The sequence below is a fragment of the Balaenoptera musculus genome, chromosome 1 (assembly GCF_009873245.2).
Source record: "Balaenoptera musculus isolate JJ_BM4_2016_0621 chromosome 1, mBalMus1.pri.v3, whole genome shotgun sequence".
NCBI classification, from domain to species: domain Eukaryota; kingdom Metazoa; phylum Chordata; class Mammalia; order Artiodactyla; family Balaenopteridae; genus Balaenoptera; species Balaenoptera musculus.
Window position 1 is genome coordinate 131482136 of NC_045785.1, and position 24467 is coordinate 131506602.

A 24467-nucleotide genomic window follows, 5' to 3' on the forward strand; every position below is an offset into this window, starting at 1 on the left:
TCTTTTGTCTCTGTCTCTTCTTTTTTCTTTTGCCCTACCCAGGTACGTGGGGAGTTTTTTGCCTTTTGGGAGGTCTGAGGTATTCTGCCAGCGTTCAGTAGGTGTTCTGTAGGAGTTGTTCCACATGTAGATGTATTTCTGATGTATTTGTGGGGAGGAAGGTGATCTCCACATCTTACTCTTCCACCATCTTGAAGCTCCTCTCTACTGTCATTTTAATAGCACTAAGGGAGTAAGATAACTACATATGTTTGTTCAGTCTATCATAGAGAAGTATTTTTATATCACTTATCACTATGTGAAAATATTTACTTTAGTTTATCTCCTCAGCTACTCCACCCTATCCCCCCCAACACACACACACACATAGCAGAATCCCATCTTTTCCACTACCCTTAACACAACATCTTGCACACAGTAGATGCTAATAGAAAACTATGTTTAAAATCATAGGAGAGTCTTGGCAACAATTTTTGGGATATGACACCTAAAGCAAAAGCAAAAAAATCAAAAATAAACAAGTATGACTATATCAAACTTACAAGCTTCTGCACAACCAAAGAAATGATCAACAAAATGAAAATGCGACCAACGGAATGGGAGAAAATATTTGCAGATCATATATCTGATAAGAGGTTAATATCCAAAATACTGTATATATAGAATTCATATAATTCAATAGCAAAAAAACCCCCCAAATAATCCAATTTAAAAATGGGCAAAGGATTTTCCAAATAAGATATTCAAATTATCAACAGGTACATGAAAAGGTGTTCAACCTCACAAATCATTAGGGAAATACAAATCGAAACCACAAGGAGACATCACCTCACACAGGTCACAATGGCCACCATAAAAAGACAAGAAAGAACAAATGCTGGTGAGGATGTGGAGAAAAGGAAACCCTTGTGCACTGCTGGTGGGAATGTAAGTCGGTATAGCCACTATGGAAAATAGTATGGAGGTTCCTAAAAAAATTAAAAATAAAACTACCATATGATCCAACAATCCCATTTCTGGGTATATATCCAAAGGAAATTAAATTGCTATGTCATAGAAATATCTGCACCCTCATGTTCATGCAGCATTATTTACAATTGCCAAGATATGCTAATAAACTAAGTGTCCATCAATGCATGATTGGATAAAGATGTGGTATATATACAATGGAATACTATACAGCCATAAAAAAGAAGGAAATCCTGCCACTTGCGACAACATGGATGGACTTTATGAGCAGTATAAATGAAACAAGTCAGAAAGAGAGACAAGCACTGTATGATCTCACTTACATGTGGAATCTTAAAAGAAGAAAACAAAAAAACTAAAAACACCAAGCTCACAGAAAAAGATCAGATTTGTGGTTACTAGGAGCAGGTGATGGGGGAATTGAATGAAGGTTAAAAAGCACAAACTTCCAGTTTTAAGATAAATAAGTACTGAGGATATGACATACAATATGATGACTATAGTTAACACTACTGGAAGGTATATTTGAAAGTTGCTAACAGAGTAAATCCTAAAAGTTCTCATCACAAGGAAAAAAACTTTTTCTTCCTCTTTTTTCTTGTATCTATATGAGACGATATATGTTAACTAAATTTACTGTGGTAATCTTTTACAATATATGCATCAAGTCATTATGCTGTATACCTTAAACTTACACAGTGCTATACATCAATTACATCTCAACAAAACTGAAAGAAAAAAATAAATGAAAGATAAAGTCCCCCCCACGCCCCCCTCCAAAAACACAGGAGAAATTCCCACCACAAAAAAGACACAGCATGGGAGACTCATTTTGGTCAGCTCAGCCTCACCTACTCCTTTCTCCTACTAAGAGATTCCCATTCTGTTAAGTGGTATCCAGATCCAAGCTATGTTAATCAGAATCTATCCACAGAATTTTTAAAAATCAAGCTACAAAGCTCTTTTTCTTCTTTGATCAAAAAATATAAATATAAATGAGGAAGTACAGGTGACCACATTATCCACCATGTAATAAAAATCTGAGAAAAGAAAATCAGACCTGTCCTAAAGAAACAGTCATGAAAAGTAAAAAAGAAAAACTCCCAACAACATTCAAGTGTCTGATTTCATTTCCATATAGTCTCCAGAGAAGTGATGGTTCCAATCTTCCCGACATTTGGTTGTTAAGCTCTTCCTTTTTATGTGTGTGAGCTACTCAGTCCCTTATTCTGTCCATTTATATCCCCTTTTTGTTTAAGCTAGGTCAGGGTGGGTATTTGCTTGTGCTAAGGTATATATTCTTTATAATGAAGCATACTCAATTCCTAACGAACACATGCAAATTCCCATTTTATATTGTTTACATTTATTTACCAGAAATAAATGCAATTTTTCATTTATTTAGATTCCATTACATGAAACAGGATATAATTTCGTTCCAGTTCCCATCTTTCTAAATGCCCTTAGTTAAGCCACAGACTGCTGCTACTGCCAATCGACACCTGCTGGAAGGATTTTATGTAGATAGAAATAATCACTGTTTTCTCCTCCAAATCCCATATGTGAAGAGGGGAAGATTCACTAGAAGAAAAAATAACCAATATAATTGTTCCCTATTAAAATGAAACTACTTTCTCATGATCTTAACATTCAGCTTTTGTTAATATAAACTGGCCATTGTAAGTAAGTTGTATTATAAGGAATTTGTTCTTTCTTTGAATTGAAAAAGGGGAACCTGTTAGAAGTAGTAGCTTGCAGATGTTTCTTGTTGAATAAAACTGGATGGACTGAGTAACACTACCCTATTATTTTTAAACATTTCTAGATCTTTTTCAATGCAACTGAAAGAGCACCATTTAAAACAAAATTTTTTAAAGTTCAGGGGCCACTTACTGCTTCCAGTTGTTTCTTCTTCTGCACTAGTAACTCCAACATGAGGTTGACATTGGCCAAATCAAGATTATCTTGGTCAGTTCCCAACAAATCCTGAAATATTTGCCACCTGTGGCCATTCTAAAAACAAAGAAAAGAAGAAACACGACTTCCTAAGACAATTGTTTTAGAGAGTCAAAAATAAATGTTTGCTACTTCCTTATATGTTTATTAGATAACATATCAAAAATAAACTATAACATTCCAACCTATTCCTTCCCAGCTAATGTGTCCCCAATGCCTTCTAATTATAATTTAATCACTATTTCTCCCTTAAATAAATTTAAACAATGGATATGAAAGGCATATTTAAGACATGTTAAGTCAGCATCTCTAAAGGTATAATTCTCTTCAAAATAAGTGCCTGGATTTTAATTACTTGTCTAACCATATTTTCAACTTTGTATTTGGTAAGGAATTAATTTAAGCTCATTTGCTTCAATAATTTGGGCTAATCCTCTTAAACTGAGAGTCTTTTTTTTCAAATTACCACCCATAGTTTCACCCTGCCATATAATTCTTCAAATGTCATGTATTACAAGCAAACTCTGACTCAATGTAATCCCACCAGACCTTTCAAAAGATAAGAGTAAATTTTAGACAATGCAAGTAAGGAAGTTCTTTATTGAATAGAATCTTAAATCTCCTTTAAGAAAAATCAATAATACCTAATTAATATTAAACCATAAAAACAGCAAATTGAGATTTATTAAAAACAGTAATAATTAAAAATAGTAATAAGAGTTGAAACATACGGTGCTACTCACTGAGTGGTCCAATTTGAACCTCTTTTCCTCAAATCTTTGCTTCTGTTTGAGAATGAGCTCATTCACTGAAAACAGAAACAAAACAAAAAGCACACATAATCTATATTTTTATTAAATGTATCGTCCAATTGTTCTATTTAGATGGATTCTATTTAACTTTAAAAAGTCCCAAACCTTAAATAATGCTAAGCAGAAAATGCTAAGTTTTTATTTTATTTCAAATTAGAAACAGTTTTGCCGCAGCTACTACTACTACAACTACTACTATTATTACCACTACCATTACTACAAGAGGAGAATTCTTCAGAATATGTACTTTCTCTTACGTGTCTCGATGATGACACTATCAGCACTTGGAGAAAGACAAGTCTTCACCGTATGAGACTCCCATGCTCTACAGGGTAACTGGCCAATTCTATGAGGTAGGCACTAAAGATTTTTATTTGTTGTTCTTTTTGTTTATGACTTTTCTATAAATATCATGGCAAACACTGTCAGTTACTTATCCATAAACCATTCTAACCTTTTTTAAAAATAAGAATATGATTTTTTTCCAAATGTCAGAATGCCAACTCTCACATACTTTCAGAGAGGCTAGATCCCTCACTGGCCCCAATGGTATGAATCTTGACTAACCTAAGCCAATCTAGTCATATACTCTTGCCAGCAATTGATGGAGGGTAAACTATGTGACCTAGTTTTGACCAACGAAAGGTATGCTGTCTTTCAGAAGAGAAGGATAGAAGAAAAACAAGTTATTTTTCTCCCTTCATTAAGGGATGATATCTAGAACTGCTTAAAGCCATCTTGCAATCTTGAGGGGAGCTAGCCAAAGGATCAACACATCTGCTGGAGACGGAAGGTCAGAAAGATGGAAAGAACTTGATAATATCACTAAGATACCAACTTAACTAATTCTAAAAATTCTTTCTGTATAAATCAATACATTTTCCTTAATGTTCAAGCCACTTTTAATTGGATTCTTTTGTTTTTAACACCCAACTGATAAAAAAAAAACTGATAAAGAAAAGGACAACTAGCACTAAGCTTGTCACCTTATTAGCCTTTAATTTATAGACATTATCCTGTGGGTTATTCTTCACATTTTAGAGATGAGGAAATATTAGAAAGAGCATAAGGAAGTTACTCATGGTGACATACAATACAAGACAGAGCTGGGAAACAAACCCAACTATCTGATACTTCCCACTATATCACAATCTACTACAAATATTTTCGAACAAATCAGAGAGGTTCCAGGGCCACACTAGGAGCCAAGCTTTAAAGATAAGTAAGACTCAACCTAACTAAGACATAATCCAAGACTCAAGCAACTCAGAGTAGGAAGACAAATATATGTGATGCAGCAGTTATAATATGATAATCAGTACTATCATTGAAATAGATTTAAAAAGAACAAAGGACAAGGATCAATTAAAATATTAACAAGCAGGCTTCACACAGAAGGTGACATTAGAACTGGGCCATAACAGGCACACAGGGACTTACTAAACAGGAAGAGAAGTGGAAAAGAACTCACATTAAGGGTGTGCAGGGGGAATTCCCTGGCGGCCCAATGGTTAAGACTCAGCGCTTTCACTGCCATGGGCCTGGGTTCAATCCCTGGTCGGGGAACTAAGATTCCACCGCCAAAAAAAGGGTGTGTGTGTGGAGGGGGTAAAGTCATAAAACAGCAGGAGATAAGATGATTTAAAATCAGTATAGCTGAAACACAGGGTCAGAGTGATTTTGTCAACGATTAACAGGGGCTAAGAACTAAGGCTGGAACTGTAGACAGATCAGAGCCTGATTCTGAAGAGCCTGTTATCTCACAAGCAGTTATTATTATAATCCAGGGAAGATAAAGGAGAGAACTTGAAATAACGTAGTGGGAATAAAGAGGAGTATGTGAATAAGAATTTAATGTTTCAGTTATAGAATTAGCTTTTTAAATAAAAATTGTAACTTAAATAATTGTAATACTTAAATATGTGCACCACATTGGATTTTACCAAGAAATCTCATATACCACTGAACGTGAATATTCTATATCCATAATTATAATTCTCTGGATCCTTATAATAGCCATAGTACTAAGAACAAATAATGCCTTTCTACTGCTAAAGCTTTCATTCTAGCAATTGTCTTTTCAGAGGCAGGATAGTATAGTAAAAGCACATACTCAAGCCAGACTGCTTAGGACCAAATCCCAATTCCGCCACTTACTGGCTGTATAACTTTACACAAGTTACTTGACTTCTCTGTGCTTTAGTTTCCTCGCTGGAGGAATGAGGATGACAACAATTACCTATGTCGTAGGACTCAGAATTCAATGAGTTAACATACATAAAGCACCTGGGAAAGCACTTGGCAGTAGTAAAGACGTTATGTGAGCTGCCTACATTTTTTTAAACAAGGATTTTAAATTTTGCATGTATGTTGCCTTTTACATTAAAGAATAAGAGGGTCATTCATTAGAGAGATAAAACTATTCAATTTACAAACTTTATACAGAGAGAACGTTAGAAAAGAGATTGCTGGGGGGTGGGGGGCAGGGGTTGGTAGCTGGAGAGATCATGCATCACTGAGGGACTGGGAGAGCTAAGCCTTGGCAGGAGTGTAGGACAGCAACTGCAGAGGTGGGAGGAGAGACACCCCCTCACCCCACATGAGCCTTCCAGGATCAGGAGAGAAAGAGAGTTCTCAAGATCAAGGGGATAGAAAGGTGAAGAGTGAGAGTGTGCCTTCTTTTTTTTTTGGAGCGGGGGTAGGTAGAGGAAGACGAAAAACGAGGGACTGTACTGTAGTGCTTAGGGCATGAAAGGAAAAATCAAAATATCTGTCTTGACAAAAAAGCGCATGACTCTAATGACCAGAAAACCTAATCCTACTTGAGTGTTTGGCTTCCAATTCTTTGCTTTCATTAAAATTGAAGAAAGGAGTGGACTTGTTAATAGGGTATTAAAAAAATTTTTTTGACTAACTAAGTGCTTTTATTGAAGCACATAATTCAGAAGGAGATCAAAGAACTAAGTGACGTAGCAGGAACAAAGTTCCTTCAATCCCCATCAAATTATTTACGTAAGCAAAGTTTCTCATGACTTACCCTTTCAAAAATAAAAAGGAAAAATCTTAAACTTACACAATATTATATGTCAGTTATATCTCAATTTTTTTAAAAGCTGCGATGATCCTAAATAAATAAATAAAAAGAATACAAATGAAACTGAATCCTTGTTCTAGTAATAACCATAAATGGCAATGGAACTAATTGAGAAGGACACCATCACACATTAAGCAGCCGATTTTCAATAAATTTTTATGTCTAATACTTTATAAAATTTGTAAATATTTATTTGATGAATTGCATGTCTAATAATTACAATAACAACTCAGATAAAACATTTAAGATTTTTAAAATACTTAATAGAAAATTATGTTCAAAAGAAACTTCAAGGCCTATAAGTTCTATTTTCTGTTACAGAAAAGTATGACAGATAAAGCAATAAGAATTTCAAGAATGAAAGTATATTATATAAGGATAAAATTATGTGAGCAATATGCAATTTAAGTATAAGTTCAAAGAGACAAAGAATGAAATTTCCCATTGTTAAAGAAAAGCATTTATTTTTGAATCAATGATAAGTATCAAATCACTATACTATTCAGATTCTACTGGATACATTTTAAAAAGAGATAAAAGCTTATTTTTAAATAACCATATATACAACACTCCTAAAATTATATCCTTTACAAACACTTAAACTTATAAAGAAAAAATGTGGATGCTCATTTAAAATGTGGCATCAATGTGGGAAGAAGTACATCATTTTTCAGAATTTTTATATGGGTCACCCAAGCAAAAAGGTTTGAAGACCACTGCTACAGAAAATGGGTAGCCCAGCCCTCTATCCATGACTAAGGTAAACGTAAAGCATTAAAAGTGAAGGGTCCTAACCTAGCAATAAAAAATGTGCAAGTCTACCAAGAACACTTCAGAATCATAGAACTTATACTTATTTTACCATGCTCAAGAGGAAATCTGAAATTACTTTTAAAAGGCTCAAGGTCTTTTTAATCCAACCAAGAACTACAGGCACTATACAAATCATGTAATCTCAGACTAAAGCAATGGGAATAGTTTTTTCAGTACAGAAAAAACAAATGATGTTCCACTTTCAGAAACAGATCTCAGTAGCATCCTGAGTGCACGGGAACCGAAGGATTAGACCATCTTGACCATCTGTACAAAGGTAAAGACTGGAAAGGGTGATGGGCAGTAAAACAGAAATAGATATATCAGGATGAAATGTTATTTCTACGGCTGACATAAATAATCACACTGGAAGCTGCACTATAATTAAAAGACTTCAAATACGGGCATAAAACACACTCCAATTACCCAAAACCAAAAATTTTTATCCATATAAAGAGAAGGTTAAAAACACTTCTCTGGGGCTTCCCTGGTGGCGCAGTGGTTGAGAATCTGCCTGCCAATGCAGGGGACACGGGTTCGAGCCCTGGTCTGGGAAGATCCCACATGCCACGGAGCAACTGGGCCCGTGAGCCACAACTACTGAGCCTGCGCGTCTGGAGCCTGTGCTCCGCAACAAGAGAGGCCGCGATGGTGAGAGGCCCGCGCACCGCGATGAAGAGTGGCCCCCACTTGCCACAATTAGAGAAAGCCCTCACAGAGAAACGAAGACCCAACACAGCCATAAATAAATAAATAAATAAATAAAAAGAACGTGAATTTCAAAAAAAAAAAAAAAAAAACACTTCTCTGGTGGTCCAGCAGTTAAGACTCTGCGCTCCCAATGCAGGGGGCCCGGGTTCAATCCCTGGTCAGGGAACTAGATACCGCATGCTGCAACTAAGAGGCCACATGTCGCAACAAAGGTCCCGTGTGCGGCAGTGAGGATCCCTCGTGCCACAGCTAAGATCCGGCGCAGCCAAATAAATAAATAAATAAATACTTTTTTAAAAAAAGAAAAAAAACTGTATCATTGCCAAGATAATTTCTAGCTTAGGAAATCAGTAATTATGACTTCACTATTCACTGAATATATACATTTGAGAATATATAAAGTATGAAATTACTTTACATCTTAGTGCTGTATTTTCATATTCCTTCCATATCAGTATAATGGTGTTCTCTCTCTCTCTCTCTCTCTCTATTTAGAAATTCACATAACAGAATTTGGACTCATTAAATTTGGTAAATATCAATACCAAAATCTTCAGACCATTGGATTCCTTTCTGTATTTAACCATTCCAAAAGAAGAAGTAATTTTCGAAAGTTATGACAACTCATAGAAAAGTGATTCTAGATGCACAAAGCAGCATCAATCCATGTTTGTGAGTTCATGGACAAAGGGTTCTGCTTTGTGGGACTTCAGTTTCCATTTCACCTAACTTAGCTCATGAAGTCCAGTCCCACAGAGTATCATACCACTCAGTGTTTCTTCTTTTCCTAAGTTCATTCTCCTAGTTTGCCACAAGACTTTATCTACCTAGAAGAACTTGGTATTCCAACAGAAAATCTTCAAAATATTTCCTTCAGGGTTCCTTTCTGCTATGCAATCATCCGATGATTTTCCTTTATGAAAAGATATTGGATTGTACTGAAGAGTGAAAGAGAAAAAAGGATTGAAGCCAATGTAATTTTAGAGCAGAGATAAAAAAAGGAAAGCCATGGCTGAAAAGGTTCCAATTCATGATGTATTATAAACCACCAAACAAATCAAACTGCAACCAAAGCACTGGCAAGTCAGAATCTAATACACAAGTAGACATCACATCCTTAACTCTGAGTGTGTTACTCTTTAGAACGAAGAATTATCCTTTCTGATATACATACCCAATAGTGTCCTACTTCATGCCTACCCATACCTGAAAATTAATCTTTGGAAAATTAATCTTCATTCCCAAAAACTCAAACTAAAGATTTTCCACAATATCTTAGGCTTTTCAACATGTAGAATTTTTAGATTTTTCATAATTGGTCTCTGACTAGATACTATTCCCAATCACTTACCATTTACCTTAAGGGTTCCCTATTTGTGTCTCTCCTCTCCAGTCACCATTCCTCCCTCAAAAGTTCCATATCCATGTCTTTCTTTCCCCAGTTTTACTTTTCAATTGCCTCCCCAGGTCACAGACTCTCTTCCCCAATCCAGGAGTCCTCATATACAAGTTTTATCTCCCTTCCGCCTCTCCATTAACCTTTTCCTCCATTGCTTCTCACTTCTGCCCCAGAAGTAGAAACAACAGGAACACACAACATGATATAGAGACAGGTATCTGGAACTCTGGCATTCTCCTTTAGCCTCACATTCTGTCCAGCCATCAATGTAAGAATCTAAGAGTTGTACAAATTTTTTTTTAATGAAACTTAAATATAATATGATATGGTACATATGGTATAGACTCAATGTCACAACCCGGGGAAGATTGGGAAAAGCACCCTGGTGAGTAGGAGAGAGAGATTGCTTACCTCTAAGCTACGTTCTCTAAATAAATTAGTGCTAACACACCCTTTTGGGAACTAAGTATTTTTAAAAATTAAAAATCATTCCAAAGACTCACCCAAGAAATTAGGATACAGATGGTCAATATTATCCACAACATAGTTACACTTGGGACATCTATTATTGTCCTCCAAACTCTGATGAATACACTTGTAGCTATTAACAAGAGAAAAAATAAAATAGCTTGATTAAATCAGTGATAAATTAATAAACTAGTCACAAAATAATGCCTATTAGTTTTCTATTCCTCATTTTCAACATAAGTTATCTAGCAGTTATCAAATTTATTTCAGCTTATACTTTTATATTATAAAGAAGATACATAGGGCATTTATTAGATAATAGTATACAAAAGTTATTTTAAAATATTATTTAAAAATAAACTCAAATAACAAGCCTACTGGATATAAAATTTTAAAAGATATACTAACTTTTAAGTTTATGCAATTTAAACAGTATATAAAAACACCAAGAAAAACAAACGCCTGTAATTTAGTTAAGCAAACAGACTATCTGTATTCTTGGAGTGCTGATATCCTCAATACAAAAACAGCTCATTCAAATGAAAAGAAAATAAGAACAGAAAAATCAGCAAGACAAAAATTAGTCAATAAGCATGGGAAATCATCACTTTCATTAGGATGAAAAATTGATTTAAAATTATATATTAGTTTTTATCAATCAGAATAGAAAAATAAAGAAAAAACTGTCAGAGTTAAGGAGTACATATAGATATGAATAATTTCATGTACTGCTGCAGGAACTGCCACTTTCTAGAAGGCAAGTTGTATGGAAAACCTTAAGGCTGTGTATCCTCTTTGACTTAGTGATTTTACTTCTAGGAATTTATCCTATGGAAATAAGCAGATATATATATGTAGAAAGATGTTCAATTCAAAGTTATCTGTAAATAGCAAAATAAATTAGAAGCAACCAAAACACTAGGAAATTGACTACATAAATTTGTAAACATCAATCCAATGCAATGTATACAGCCAATAAAAATCACACTGTAATATGTAACTATATGCCATGAAAAATAATCTAATAACTATTAATAGGTACAGCTGGACAAATATGATTATGAGAAATTTTTGCCTTCTTAGATTATATATTTCTGTAATGTTTGGTTTTTTACAATTGTGTATTGTCTTATAACAAAAAACTTTGAAAATGTCATTCAACTAAACCCCAAAGAAATATCAAATCGACATTAGGAAAAAAGTCACTATATAATTATGTTACTAAATAAAAATAACCTCTAACACAGTGGATACAATTCCATTTGTTTTAAAAAATTATGTATGTGTACGTTTTTTAAAACTTTTAAATTTTATTTATTAAACTATAGTTGATTTACAATATTGTGTTAGTATCAGATGAACAGCTTCAGATTCTTTTCCATTATAGGTTATTACAAGGGATTGAATATAGTTCCATGTGCTATATGGCAAATCCTTGCTGTTTATATATTTTATATATAGTAATGTATATCTATTAATCCCATAGTCCTAATTTATCACTCCCCTCTGGTAATAAGTTTGTTTTCTAGGTCTGTCAGTCTGTTTCTGTTTTGTAAGTTAGTTGATTTGTATTATTTTTTAGATTCCACAAATAAGTGATATAATACTTGTCTTTCTCTGCCTGACTTACTTCCTTTGTATGATAATCCCTAGGTCCATCCATGTTGCTGCAAATGGCAATATTTCACTCTTTTTAATGGCTAATATTCCACTGTATATATACCACATCTTCTTTATCCATCCATCTGTTGATGGGCATTTAGGGTGCTTCCATGCCTTGGCTATTGTAAATAGTGCTGCTATGAACATTGGGGCGTGTGAACCTTTTTGAATTAACAGTTTTCTCCAGATATATGCCCAGGAGTGGGATTGCAGGGTCATATGGTAACTCTATTTTTAGTTTTTTAAGGAACCTCCAAACTGTTTTCCACAGTGACTGCACCAATTTACATTGCCACCAACAGTGTAGGAGGGTTCCTTTTTCTTCACACCCTCTCCAGCACTTATTTATTTGTAGACTTTTTGATGATGGCCATTTGGACCAGTGTGAGGTGATACCTTACTGTAGTTCTGATTTGCATTTCTCTAATAATTAGCGATGTGGAGCATCTTTTCAGGTGACCTGTTGGCCATCTGTATGTCTTCTTTGGAGAAATGTCTATTTAGGTTTTCTGCTCATTTTTTGAATGGTTGTTTGTTTTTTTTGATATTGAGTTGCAAGAGCTCTCTGTATATTTAAGAAATTAAGCCCTTGTTAGCTGCATCACTTGCAAACATTTTCTCCCAGTCTGTAGGTTGTCCTTTGTTTTGTTTACGGTTTCCTTTGCTGTGCAAAGGCATATAAGTTTGATTAGGTCCCATTTGTTTATTTTTGCTTTTATTTCTTTTGCCTTGGGAGACTGAACTAAGAAAATATTACTGCAACTTATGTCACAGGATGTTTTGCCTATGTTCTCCTCTAGGATTTTTATGTTGTCATGTCTTATATTTAAGTCTTTAAGCCATTTTGAGTTTATTTTTGTGTATGCTGTAAGGGAGTGTTCTAACTTCACGGATTTACATGCAGTTGTCCAGCTTTCCCAACACCACCTGCTGAAGAGACTGTCTTTTCTCCATTGTATATTCTTGCCTCCTTTGTCGAAGACTAACTGACCATCGTTGTGTGGGTTTATTTCTGGGCTCTCTATTCTGTTCCATTGATCCATATGTCTGTTTTTGTGTCAATATCACAATGTTTTGATTCCTGTAGCTTTGTAGTATTGTCTAAAGTCTGGGAGGGTTATGCTTCCAGCTTTGCTGTTTTTCCTCAGAATTGCTTTGGCAAGTCTAGGTCTTCTGTGGTTCCATATAAATTTTATGATTATTTGTTCAAGCTCTGTGAAAAATATCATGGGTAATTTGATAGGGATTGCATTAAATCTGCAGATTGCTTTGGGGAGTATTGCTATTTTAACAATATTAATTCTTCCAACCCAACAGCAGAGGATATCTTTCCATTTCTTTATATCATCTTCAATTTCCTTTATCAATGTTTTATCATTTTCAGCATATAGGTCTTTCATATCCTTGGTTAGGTTTATTCCTAGGTATTTTAATTTTTTGATGTGATTTTAAATGGGATTTTTTTTCACTTTCTCTTATATTTCATTGTTAGTGTAAAGAAATGGAACAGATTTCTGTATATTGATCTTGTATCCTGAACCTTGCTCAATTCATTTATTAGTTCTAATCGTTTTAGCCACAGCAACCAGACAAGAAAAAGAAATAAAAGGTATCCAGATTGTAAAGGAAGTGGTAAAACTGTCATTGTATGCAGATGACATGATACTCTATATAGAAAATCCTAAAGATTCCACACAAAAACTGAAAGCATTTAAATGTGAACATTTAAAATAAACCGAAAAAGATATTCACCATAATGTTAACAGTATGTGCCACTGGGTAATATAATTATGGGAAACTTTTTCTTTGTAGGTGTCTACAAGTTTCTATAGTAAACATGTACTGCTCCTAACAATCAGGAAAAAAAATTACTTCTAAGAAATTAAAAGGGTGATTTACATATAAGATGATCCCTAAAAAGACAGTACCTCTTTTATCCTGTGTCCAAATTACTATAAATTTGCTTCAGCTTCATAAACTGAAGCAGATTTTTATATCTACCTACTTCCCTCCACCTTATCAAAACAAAACGCTACATCCATCAGGTTGCTCTGTTCTAGTTATCATCTACTTTCTCATCTCACATTTGTTACTTGCAAGACAAGCAAAAAGAAGGACATTATAGGGAATCAATGTAGTAGTGGTCTTTGGCACAGTACAGGGGCCCAAAGATTAAACACCTGGCATATAACAGGTACTCAAATATTACATACAGAACAAATGACTTGCACAGTGTTCCAGAAACAATATCTTCAGCTCCTGCAACTATGACAAGGTTAGGAATACCATATTACCAAAAGATAGGCTCCATATCTGAGAGGAAACTTCCTACATGGAAATTTCAATGAAAGAAATAACATACTAAATTTTTTTTTCATTTTATTGCAAGGGAAAAGCATAAAGAAGATATGCAAATACAACAGATTAAGAGCTCCAACATGGGAACATTTATAGGCTGCTTAGGGGAAAAGGAAATGAGTTAATATTACCAGAACACATGCCAACATGACAAGATTTAATCCTTTAAAAAAACCTGCAGGGAATTCCCTGGCAGTCCAGTGGTTAGGACTCAGTGCTTTCACTGCCGTGGCCCAGGTTCAATCCCTAGTTGGGGAACTAATATCCCACAAGCTGTGCTGTGAAACAAAAAAAAAAAAAAAACCCTGCAAGTTCAAATAAAGCAAGTCATGAAGGAGAGGATTTGAGAAAGTTATTAAAGACAAGAGACAGGGATTGACAGATAAGCAGAAGAAAGACATTTGGGGTTTTAGCAAATGGCTTTTGAAAAGAAATGGTAGTCAGAAAATGAGCAAATAAAATGACAAGGAAAACAAGCTAAATTGTTAAGCCAGAGAAAGAGTCTGTCAATATACAAGAAGTTATTCCTGAATCCAACAGAACATTCTCCTCTCCCTTCTTCAGCATCCTAATCATATCCCTTGTCAGTACCATACCATCCTCTCCTAGAAGAAAAAAATAGTCTAGGACACAACCAGAAGGAACTGTCCTCAGAAACAGAAGCTCAAATGACTTTTCTGCATTGTACTTGATAATATCCATCTATACTATAAAATTTAAATGAATCAAATTACACGCCACTGTATAAAACTGCAGTGATAACAAGATGTATCAAGTTTATTTTATAACATCTATTGCCTCACTACCACCTTGGGTAGACCCTCCCTAGTCTGAGAAATAGTAACTGTCTTATTCTGTACTTAATCTGTGTATGTGTTTGTCAGCCCCTCTTCTATTTGCTCATTAAAAGCAGAGATTTGTTTTACTCATCTCTACCCTCAATATCTAGCACAATATCCTGTTAAAGAGTTGGAACTCAATAAATTCTGAATCCATGAGAAAATAGATATAACCAAAAAAGAAACATACTTCTGCTGCCTTCTGGGTCATATAAAACACTGCGAGAAAGTCTCAATACAGTAACTCTAATTCATTCTCACTCATCTATCTCCTTGACCATCACCAGCCCAGATGCAATGTTTTGGATTCCAAAAGAAGAGTATATGCCTAAACTAGTGATTGAAATAGGTGGGCAAAAAGAGATAAGAAGGATATATATTTTGGGTCTACCTGAGAAATTTTCAATAGCTACTCACACTGCAACTCTTAAAAAAATTTATTCAGTACCACAGTGAGCTAATGGTACCTATGTCCCCTGATAAGTGTAGATCTGACCACAAAGAATGAATATTCCTCCACAGATGTATACAGTTGCTCTGTTTCTTCTATTAAGTATATACCTACCTACAAAATATAATTGATTTTTCTGTCTGTGTCAACAGGGATGAGTAGATACAGAAAACTGAATAATTAGAAAATTCTCAAAAAAGAAGGAACTATAAAAAGAACAGAAAAAAAAAATCAGTACCAGTGGTTGTATATAAGAACCAGGTACAAAAAAAGACTAATAATAAGGTACGAGATGATGGATTAGTCAAAAGTCCCAAAAGGCAAACTGACACCCAGGCTTGATCACAGGTATGCTGCAAGATGACAACACTGAGGGACCCTGTTAATTATAACTAATTTGTATTGAAGCAAACAGTAAATCAGGAGCTGACATACATGAGGTCTGAGAAGCAGAGGGCGGGGGACAAGCTGGAGGCAGTAAAGGGGAAAGAGAAAGAGCAAACCTTATCTCTATGTCATACAGAAGCCAGATTTTTTAAATTACATCATTGAGTTTCAGTTAGATTATAGCTAATAGCAGGTTCACTGTGAAGTGGGAATGATTTAAAGTGAAAGAACTTCCCGCTATAATGTCTCCAACCTGTTACTAGGAAAGACTTATCATTTTTAAGTGGGACAAGGAATAAACAGTTGATGTGGCCCAATTTGATTTAGTGTTAATAATCTGGATGGAGCCTTGAAGTGGTATACTGCTTGGCTCCAGGTAACCAGCCAGGGTTCAAGTTAGCAAACAGTTGATACAACAGGCTACTGTTAATGACTGAAGTTCCACAGGCCTCTCATGTCTCATGGTAAATAATTAAAAGCTTTTGCTTTCAACAAAAGAACAAAATGTCTCACAGTTTATCAAGCCTGGCAATGGGACTGTCAGCTTCCAGGTTTCCTGGCTCCTACAAATGTTATCATCCCTATCCCACCAACACCTGCTTTCTGGTAGGTATTTTAAAACACAATCACAGGGACTTCCCTGGTGGCACAGTGGTTAAGAATCCGCCTGCCGGGCTTCCCTGGTGGCGCAGTGGTTGAGAATCTGCCTGCCAATGCAGGGGACACGGGTTCAAGCCCTGGTCTGGGAAGATCCCACATGCCGCGGAGCAACTAGGCCCGTGAGCCACAATTACTGAGCCTGCGCGTCTGGAGCCTGTGCTCCACAACAAGAGAAGCCACCACAAGTGAGAAGCCCGCGCACCACAATAAAGAGTAGCCCGCACTTGCCACAACTAGAGAAAGCCTGCGCACAGCAACAAAGACCCAACGCAGCTAAAAATAAATAAATAAAAATAAATAAATAAATATTTTTTTTAAAAAACACAATCACATCAGAGTATAACAAAGTAACTTGAATTGTAACAAAGATCTAAACTTTATTTTTATTTGAAGGTAAAAAGAAGGTATTTAAGAAACCAACGAACTAAACTCACACCATGAGGATTACAGGACTCACTGAAAAGGCCAGGCCTGTCTAGTTATAAAGTCAATCAGTAATTTATTGTACTTCACAACACAGTGAAGCAAGATCACTGAACTGATTCAGCAGACTCTTAAGCTTTTTTAAATGCCACAGTGAATATGTTAGAGGAGGGCAGTTAGGAAAAATGGAAACCTCACTTTACAATCTGTTTCACACTTCAACACCTTCAAATCTGTGAAAGAAGAGAGGTGAAAGGGTAGGAAGACAATGGGGGTTGGGGGCCAGAGAGCAGCAGCAGATGATATGTTGACTGACTTGACAAAAGTAAGTTTTAGACCCAGACCTAGATTCCTGGTCCACCAACTTCAAGAACTTGCTCTTTTAGCTTTATATCAGTAATTCTCAACTAAGGGCAACTTTGTCCTCTAAGGGATATCTGGCAATGGTTGGAGACATTTTTGGTTGTCACAACTGGGAGTAGAAGGGTTGTTACTGGGTTACTACAGAAGCCAAGGATACTGCTAAACAATCTAAAATACCAAGGACAGTTACCCACAACACAGAATTATCTGGTCTAATATGTCAATACTACCAAGGTTGAGAAAGCCTACCATAAATCACCCAATTTTCCAGAATAATCAAAATCCAAAGTCTCTAAGAGAAGTATATGATTTCCTGTGGAATGCTAAGGTGCTGGATCAATTAATGGACCAAAGAGAACACTACTGCTAAACAATCACCCTGAAAAGACCAAAACCATACATGTGTCAAGATCCAAATGACCAGAATTTCAGTAGCAATATATAGAAGAAAGTGATTCACAAATGATAATAATGTCAATGCAATATACACCAGGAAATAAAAATCATTTAAGAAGGCAAGATGGCCTTTTTTTAAAAACCAACAAAAAGATTCTGAAAGAATACACAATCACTTCTTACCAGAGATAATCTTTGAGGAAGTAGAAAAGAAAGGCTAGGGGAAGGGAAACATTTACATTTCATATTATACCTTTCTGTACAATGAAAGTTTTTATAGCCAACAGTATACATTGTTCTTATCATTTTAATAACTTTTATTTTAATAAAGGACATAGATAATGCAAGCTAAGAAAGCTATTTTTATTCTAAAATTTCTTTTTAAATGACTGGCAGATTGGATATACCTATCAACAAAGCACTGCACTCCAGATCAAACTAAAGGACTTACAAACTGGTAACAATACTCGTCTTCACTAATGCATATCAACCTACCAGATATCATATTCAACCTCAGTATAAAATTGTCGGTCTAACTTCAACATGAATTAGAATAATAAGGTATATTAGAACACAACAGAAATACTAAACAAAGAGCGTAAATAATTTAGGGAGATGACTGATTGCAAGTAGAATATACCACCCCCAATCAAATAAATAGGTAAATAAACTAAAGGAATTAAACATACACAAATTACATGCCCATTAGGATGACCACTACTAAAAAAAAAAAACAGAAAATAACAAGTGTTGGAAAGGATGTGGAAAAATTGGAACCCTTGTGCACTGTTGGTGGGAATGTAAAATGGTACTGCAGGTATGAAAAAGAGTATGGAGGTTCTGCAGAAGATTAAATACAGATGTACCACATGATCTAGCAATTCTGCTTCCAGGTATATACCTGAAAGAACTGAAAGCAGGATTTCAAGAAGCTATTTATACACCAATGTTCAAAGAAACATTATTTACAATAGTTAACAGCTGAAAGCAACCCAAGTGTCCACAGAGAGAAGAATGCACAAACAAAGTATGATATATATGGTCATCCCTCAGTATCCACAGCGAACTGCTGTCAGGACTCCTGTAGATACCAAAATCCAAGGATGCTCAAGTCCCTTATATAAAATGGTGTAGTATTAGCATATAACCTACGGTACATCCTACTGTATACTTTAAATCATTTCTGGATTACTTATAATAACTAATACAATGCAAATGCTATGTAAATAGTTGCCGGTGAGCTGCAAATTCAAGTTGTGCTTTTTGGAATTTTCTGGAATTTTTTTTTTCAAATACTTTGGAATCGTGGTTGGGTTGAACCCACAGATGCTGAACCCGCAGATACAGAGGGCCAACTGTATATGCAATGGAATATTATTCAGCCTCAAAAGGAAGGAAATTTGACACATGCTACACATGGATAAAACTTGAGCACGCTCTGCTAAGTGAAATAAGCTAGTCACAAAAGACAGATACTGTTTGATTCCATTTACATGAGGTATCCAGAGTAGTCACATTCACAAAAAGTAGAATGGTGATTGACAGAGGTTGGGATAAGAGGGAAATGGCACTTGTTGTTTAATGGGTATAGTTTCAGTTTTGCAAGATAAAAATGTTCTGGAGACTGATTTGCACAACAATGTTACAATACTCAATATTACTCCACTTAAAAATGGTTAAGATGGTAAATGTTAAGATAAGTATATTTTATCACAACTGAAAATCTTTTAAAATATACAGATTAGCATGACATATAACCTAAAGACAGCACTGAGCAAAGTGTTAAAGAACACAGAACTTTTTAATCCTCTAATATCCTTTTCCAATGACCTTCCAGCCTGCTTTAATGGCCCTCGCATCTATCCCCCACAAGTGAGTTAAAGGTGCTTCATGCTTCATCCTAATTACCCATCACCCCCCAATTTCCTAAAACAGCAGTCAAAGCTCTTTAAACAATTAAGAAACCCAAAAGTTTATTATTATAGTTTCATCTATAAGGCTGATAGTAAATCTAAGTATTTCACAGAAATTATACCACCAACCACATGTTTGCCTTGAGCTGTCAAACCTGTAAAGGTATATCGGTCAAGGAAATATGATTCAAAATAAGCAACAGTAGCTTTAAAAACATAACTTCTCACTGGCTACATTTACACACAAGTTAAAAATTGTCAAAAGACAATTTCACTAAATAAAATCATCTTACCAAAAGCTGTGGCCACACTTCGTCATGTATGCTTCCTCAATCATATCAAAGCAGATAGGGCTAAAAACAAAATAGAAAAATAATTAATACATTTTTTAAGTAGAGTGATTAAAAATTGGAAAAAGTCAGTAACAATACCAACAAAATCATATTTCAATACATAGCTAAGTCTTCAAACTTTCTATTGATGAGATGAAATTTCTATTGAGCTGAATGAACTTTAGGGGACTGCTGGTAAAATGACAATTTGTTCAAGATGGCCTTAAGCACCATCAAGTTCTAAGATGAATTAAATGAATAATTTAACTGACTCCAATACTTTAACTTGACCATAAATTTTGATAGTATAATGCAATCACGAGTGCTTAAGTTCTACCATCTTTTTCAGTCATCCCTGGTACAAAACCATCTAATGCTCTATTTCCTATCTCAAAGAAAACAATTTCCTGAGTGATAAATTTACAGTTCCAATTTCAATAACTTTCTAGTAGTGACGATGCTAATGATAACTAATACTTACACAAACTATGCAGGTCCATTAAAACAATGACATTATATTAACTCACTTAATCCTTTCAACAGCATAGGTACCTATTACTAGACCCACTTTATAGATAAGGAAATTGAGACACAGAATGTTAAAAGTCACACAGCTAGGAAGTAACACAGCCAATTTTCAAACTCAGATCCATGTTCTCAACCACTATTCTATACTACTTCCAGATGCCATGAGTTAAATATCAAGTCATACCAACTATGCCACATGTTCTGGCCAAGGAAAGGGGGTTATCAATCTCTGAGAGGGTACGGGCTACCAGAAAAATGCAAAGCCTTGTAAGAAGCAATTTCCCTTTATCCTTTCCCGTTCCTCCCTCCAAAAACTCTGATGAAGTCTCCAGAGATACAACCATCTTGCGATCATGAAGACAACAACCATAAGCTAAGAAGACAGGATATGGGTTCCTTGATAACATCCTTCAGCAGCTGCATCATCCATGGATTGTCAATCTCTGGACTACACATTACATGAGAAAAGTAAATCCTAACTTGCTTAGGCCAGTAATTATCAAGTTTCCTGTTACTGGTATACAAATCCAATGCTTATTGATGTCACGTGACAATTAAACTGTAAATGAAAATTTACCCATTCCCTTCAAGAAAAGTTTCCTGGGCATAAATACTATCTTAGAATGTGAGGTTATAAATAAGTTATAGAATCTCAATGTTGCACAAGCTCAGAGTTTCATCATGTATAGTGTGCTGGCTTAGACTGCACTGGTTTTGTCAGTCTTTACTCTCCCAGACTCAGAATAAAGGGAAATCTCCTGAATGTGGGGATTTGGTAATTTTTCTTTTGGAACAAAGTCCATCTTGCTCCTGCCTGATGCAGTTAAGGAAGCAGGGCTGGGGCTCCCTCCTGAGGACATGTGGATGAGCTGTGGAGGCTGCTCTGTGATCTCAGTTTGCAACTAAACGATGCTGAAGAACAGATCTGAGATAGACAAATTTCATTTCACACTGGTACAGTGGGTGCTCAAGCAGGTATCTTAAGGCCCAAAACCCAGAATAGAGGCAATATTTATCCCCCCCCCCTTTAAAGACTTTATTTTTTTAGAGGAGTTTTACATTTGCAACAAAACTGAAAGGATGGTATAGAGATCTCCCCTGCCCCTACATGTGCACAGCCTCCCCTATTATCATCACTCACCAGAACAGGGCATTTTTTTTAACCAAGCATGAACCTACATTGACACATCATAATCACCCAAAGTCCAAAGTTTACCTTAGAGTTCATTCTTCATGTTGTACATTCTATGGGTTTAGGCAAAAGTATAATGACATATACCCACCGTTACAACATCATACATATTATTTACACTGCCCTAAAAATCCTCTATGCTTTGCCTATTCGTTTCTCTCCCCTTACCCACATCCACTGATTTTTTTATTGTCTCCATAGTTTTGTTTTTTCCAGAAAGTCATATAGTTGGGACTATATAGTATGTAGCCTTTTCAGATTGGCTTCTTCCACTTAGTAATATGCATTTAAGGTTCTTCCATATCTTTTCATGGCTTGATAGCTAATTTCTTTTCAGTGCTGAATAATATTCCAGTGACTGGGTATACTGTGGTTTATTTATCCATTCACCTACTGAAGGACATCTTGGTTGCTTCCAAGATCTGGCAATTATGAATAAAGCTGCTACAAGCATCTCTGTGCAGGGTTCTTTGTGGTCCTAAGTTTTCAACTCCTTTGGGTAAATACCAAGGAGTATAATTGTTGAATCATATGCTAAGAGTAGATTAGTTTTGTAAGAAATCAACCAAACTGTCTTCTGAAGTGCCTGTACCATTTTTATCCCCACTAACAAAAAATGTGAGTTCTGTTGCTCCACATCCTCCTCAGTATTTGGTGGTATCAGTGCTCAAGATTTAACCATTCTGATAGGTGTTTTAGTGATGTCTCGTTGTTATTTTCATTTGCATTTCCCTGATGGCTATGATGATATGGAGCATCTCTTCACATGCTTATTTACCATGTGTATATCTCTGAGGTGACAGTCAAGGTCTTTGGTCCATTTTTAAATCAGGTTGCTAGCAGAAACAAAAAGAACTACAATCCTGCAGCCTGTGGAACAAAAATCACATTCACAGAAAGATAGACAAGATGAAAAGGCAGAGAGCTATGTACCAGATGAAGGAACAAGATAAAACCCCAGGAAAACACCTAAATGAAATGGAGATAGGCAATCTTCCAGAAAAAGAATTCATAATAATAATAGTGAAGATGATCCAGGACCTCGTAAAAAGAATGGAGGCAAAGATCGAGAAGATGCAAGAAACGTTTAACAAAGATCTAGAAAAATTAAAGAACAAACAAACAGAGATGAACAATACAATAACTGAAATGAAAAATACACTAAAAGGAATCAATAGCAGAATAACTCAGGCAGGAGAACGGATAAGTGACCTGGAAGACAGAATGGTGGAATTCACTGCTGCGGAATAGACTAAAGAAAAAAGAAGGAAAAGAAATGAAGACAGCCTAAGAGACCTCTGGGACAACATTAAACGCAACAACATTCGCATTATAGGGGTCCCAGAAGGAAAAGAGAGGAAGGACCCGAGAAAATATTTGAAGAGATTATAGTCGAAAACTTCCCTAGGGAAAGGAAATAGCCACCCAACTCCAGGAAGCGCAGAGAGTCCCATACAGGATAAACCCACAGAGAAACACACCGAACACATAGTAATCAAACTGACAAAAATTAAAGACAAAGAAAACTTACTGAAAATAGCAAGGGAAAAATGACAAATAACATACAAGGGAATTCCCATAAGGTTAACAGCTGATTTCTCAGCAGAAACTCTACAAGCCAGAAGGGAGTGGCATGATATACTTAAAGTGATGAAAGGGAAGAACCTACAACCAAGATTACCCTACCCAGCAAGGTTCTCATTCAGATTACATGGAGACATCAAAAGCTTTACAGACAAGCAAAGGCTAAGAGAATTCAGCACCACCAAACCAGCTCTACAACAAATGTTAACAGAATTACTCTAAGTGGGAAACACAAGAGAAGAAAACAACCTACAAAAACAAAGCCCCCAAAATTAAGAAAATGGTAATAGGAACATACATATCGATAATGACCTTAAATGTGAACGGATTAAATGCTCCAACCAAAAGAAAAAGGCTTGTTGAATGGATACAAAAACAAGACCCATATATATGCTGTCTACAAGAGACCCACTTCAGACCTAGGGACACATACAGACTGAAACTGAGGGGACGGAAAAAGATATTCCATGCAAACGGAAATCAAAAGAAAGCTAGAGTAGCAATACTCATATCAGATAAAATAGACTTTAAAATAAAGAATGTTACAAGAGACAAGGAAGGAAACTACATAATGATCAAGGGATCAATCCAAGAACAAGATGTAACAATTATAAATATATATGCACCCAACATAGGAGTACCTCAATACATAAGGCAACTGCTACCAGTTCTAAAAGAGGAAGTCGACAGTAACAATAATAGTGGGGGACTTTAACACCTCACTTACACCAATGGACAGATCATCTAAACAGAAAATTAATAAGGAAACACAAGCTTTAAATGACACAACAGACCTTATAGATTTAATTGGTATTTATAGGACATTCCATCCAAAAACAGATTACACTTTCTTCTCAAGTGCGCATGGAACACTATCCAGGATAGATCACATCTTGGGTCACAAATCAAGCCTCAGTAAATTTAAGAAAACTGAAATCATATCAAGCATCTTTTCTGACAAAAACGCTATGAGATTAGACATGAATTACAGGAAAAAAACCATAAAAAACACAAACACACGGAGGCTAAACAATATGTTACTAAATAACCAAGAGATTGGGCTTCCCTGGTGGCTCAGTGGTTGAGAATCTGCCTGCTAATGCAGGGGACACGAGTTCGAGCCCTGGTCTGGGAAGATCCCACATGCCACGGAGCAA

General features: G+C 35.6%; 1 protein-coding gene across 4 annotated transcripts in view; it reads right to left on the reverse strand.

Moving 5' to 3' along the window:
- The window catches only part of COP1 (COP1 E3 ubiquitin ligase), a 269081-nt gene that overhangs the window by 219381 nt on the left and 25233 nt on the right, over positions 1-24467 (reverse strand). For 3 of the 4 annotated variants that reach the window (XM_036847837.1, XM_036847847.1, XM_036847817.1), the window contains exons 2-5: positions 19968-20027; positions 10258-10355; positions 3657-3733; positions 2863-2982 (exon numbers count right to left, since the gene is read on the reverse strand). In XM_036847837.1, coding sequence (XP_036703732.1) covers positions 2863-2982; positions 3657-3733; positions 10258-10355; positions 19968-20027 — 355 coding nt within the window. The remainder of the gene's footprint in view (positions 1-2862; positions 2983-3656; positions 3734-10257; positions 10356-19967; positions 20028-24467) is intronic. The other variant, XM_036847827.1, reaches the window with a different exon arrangement.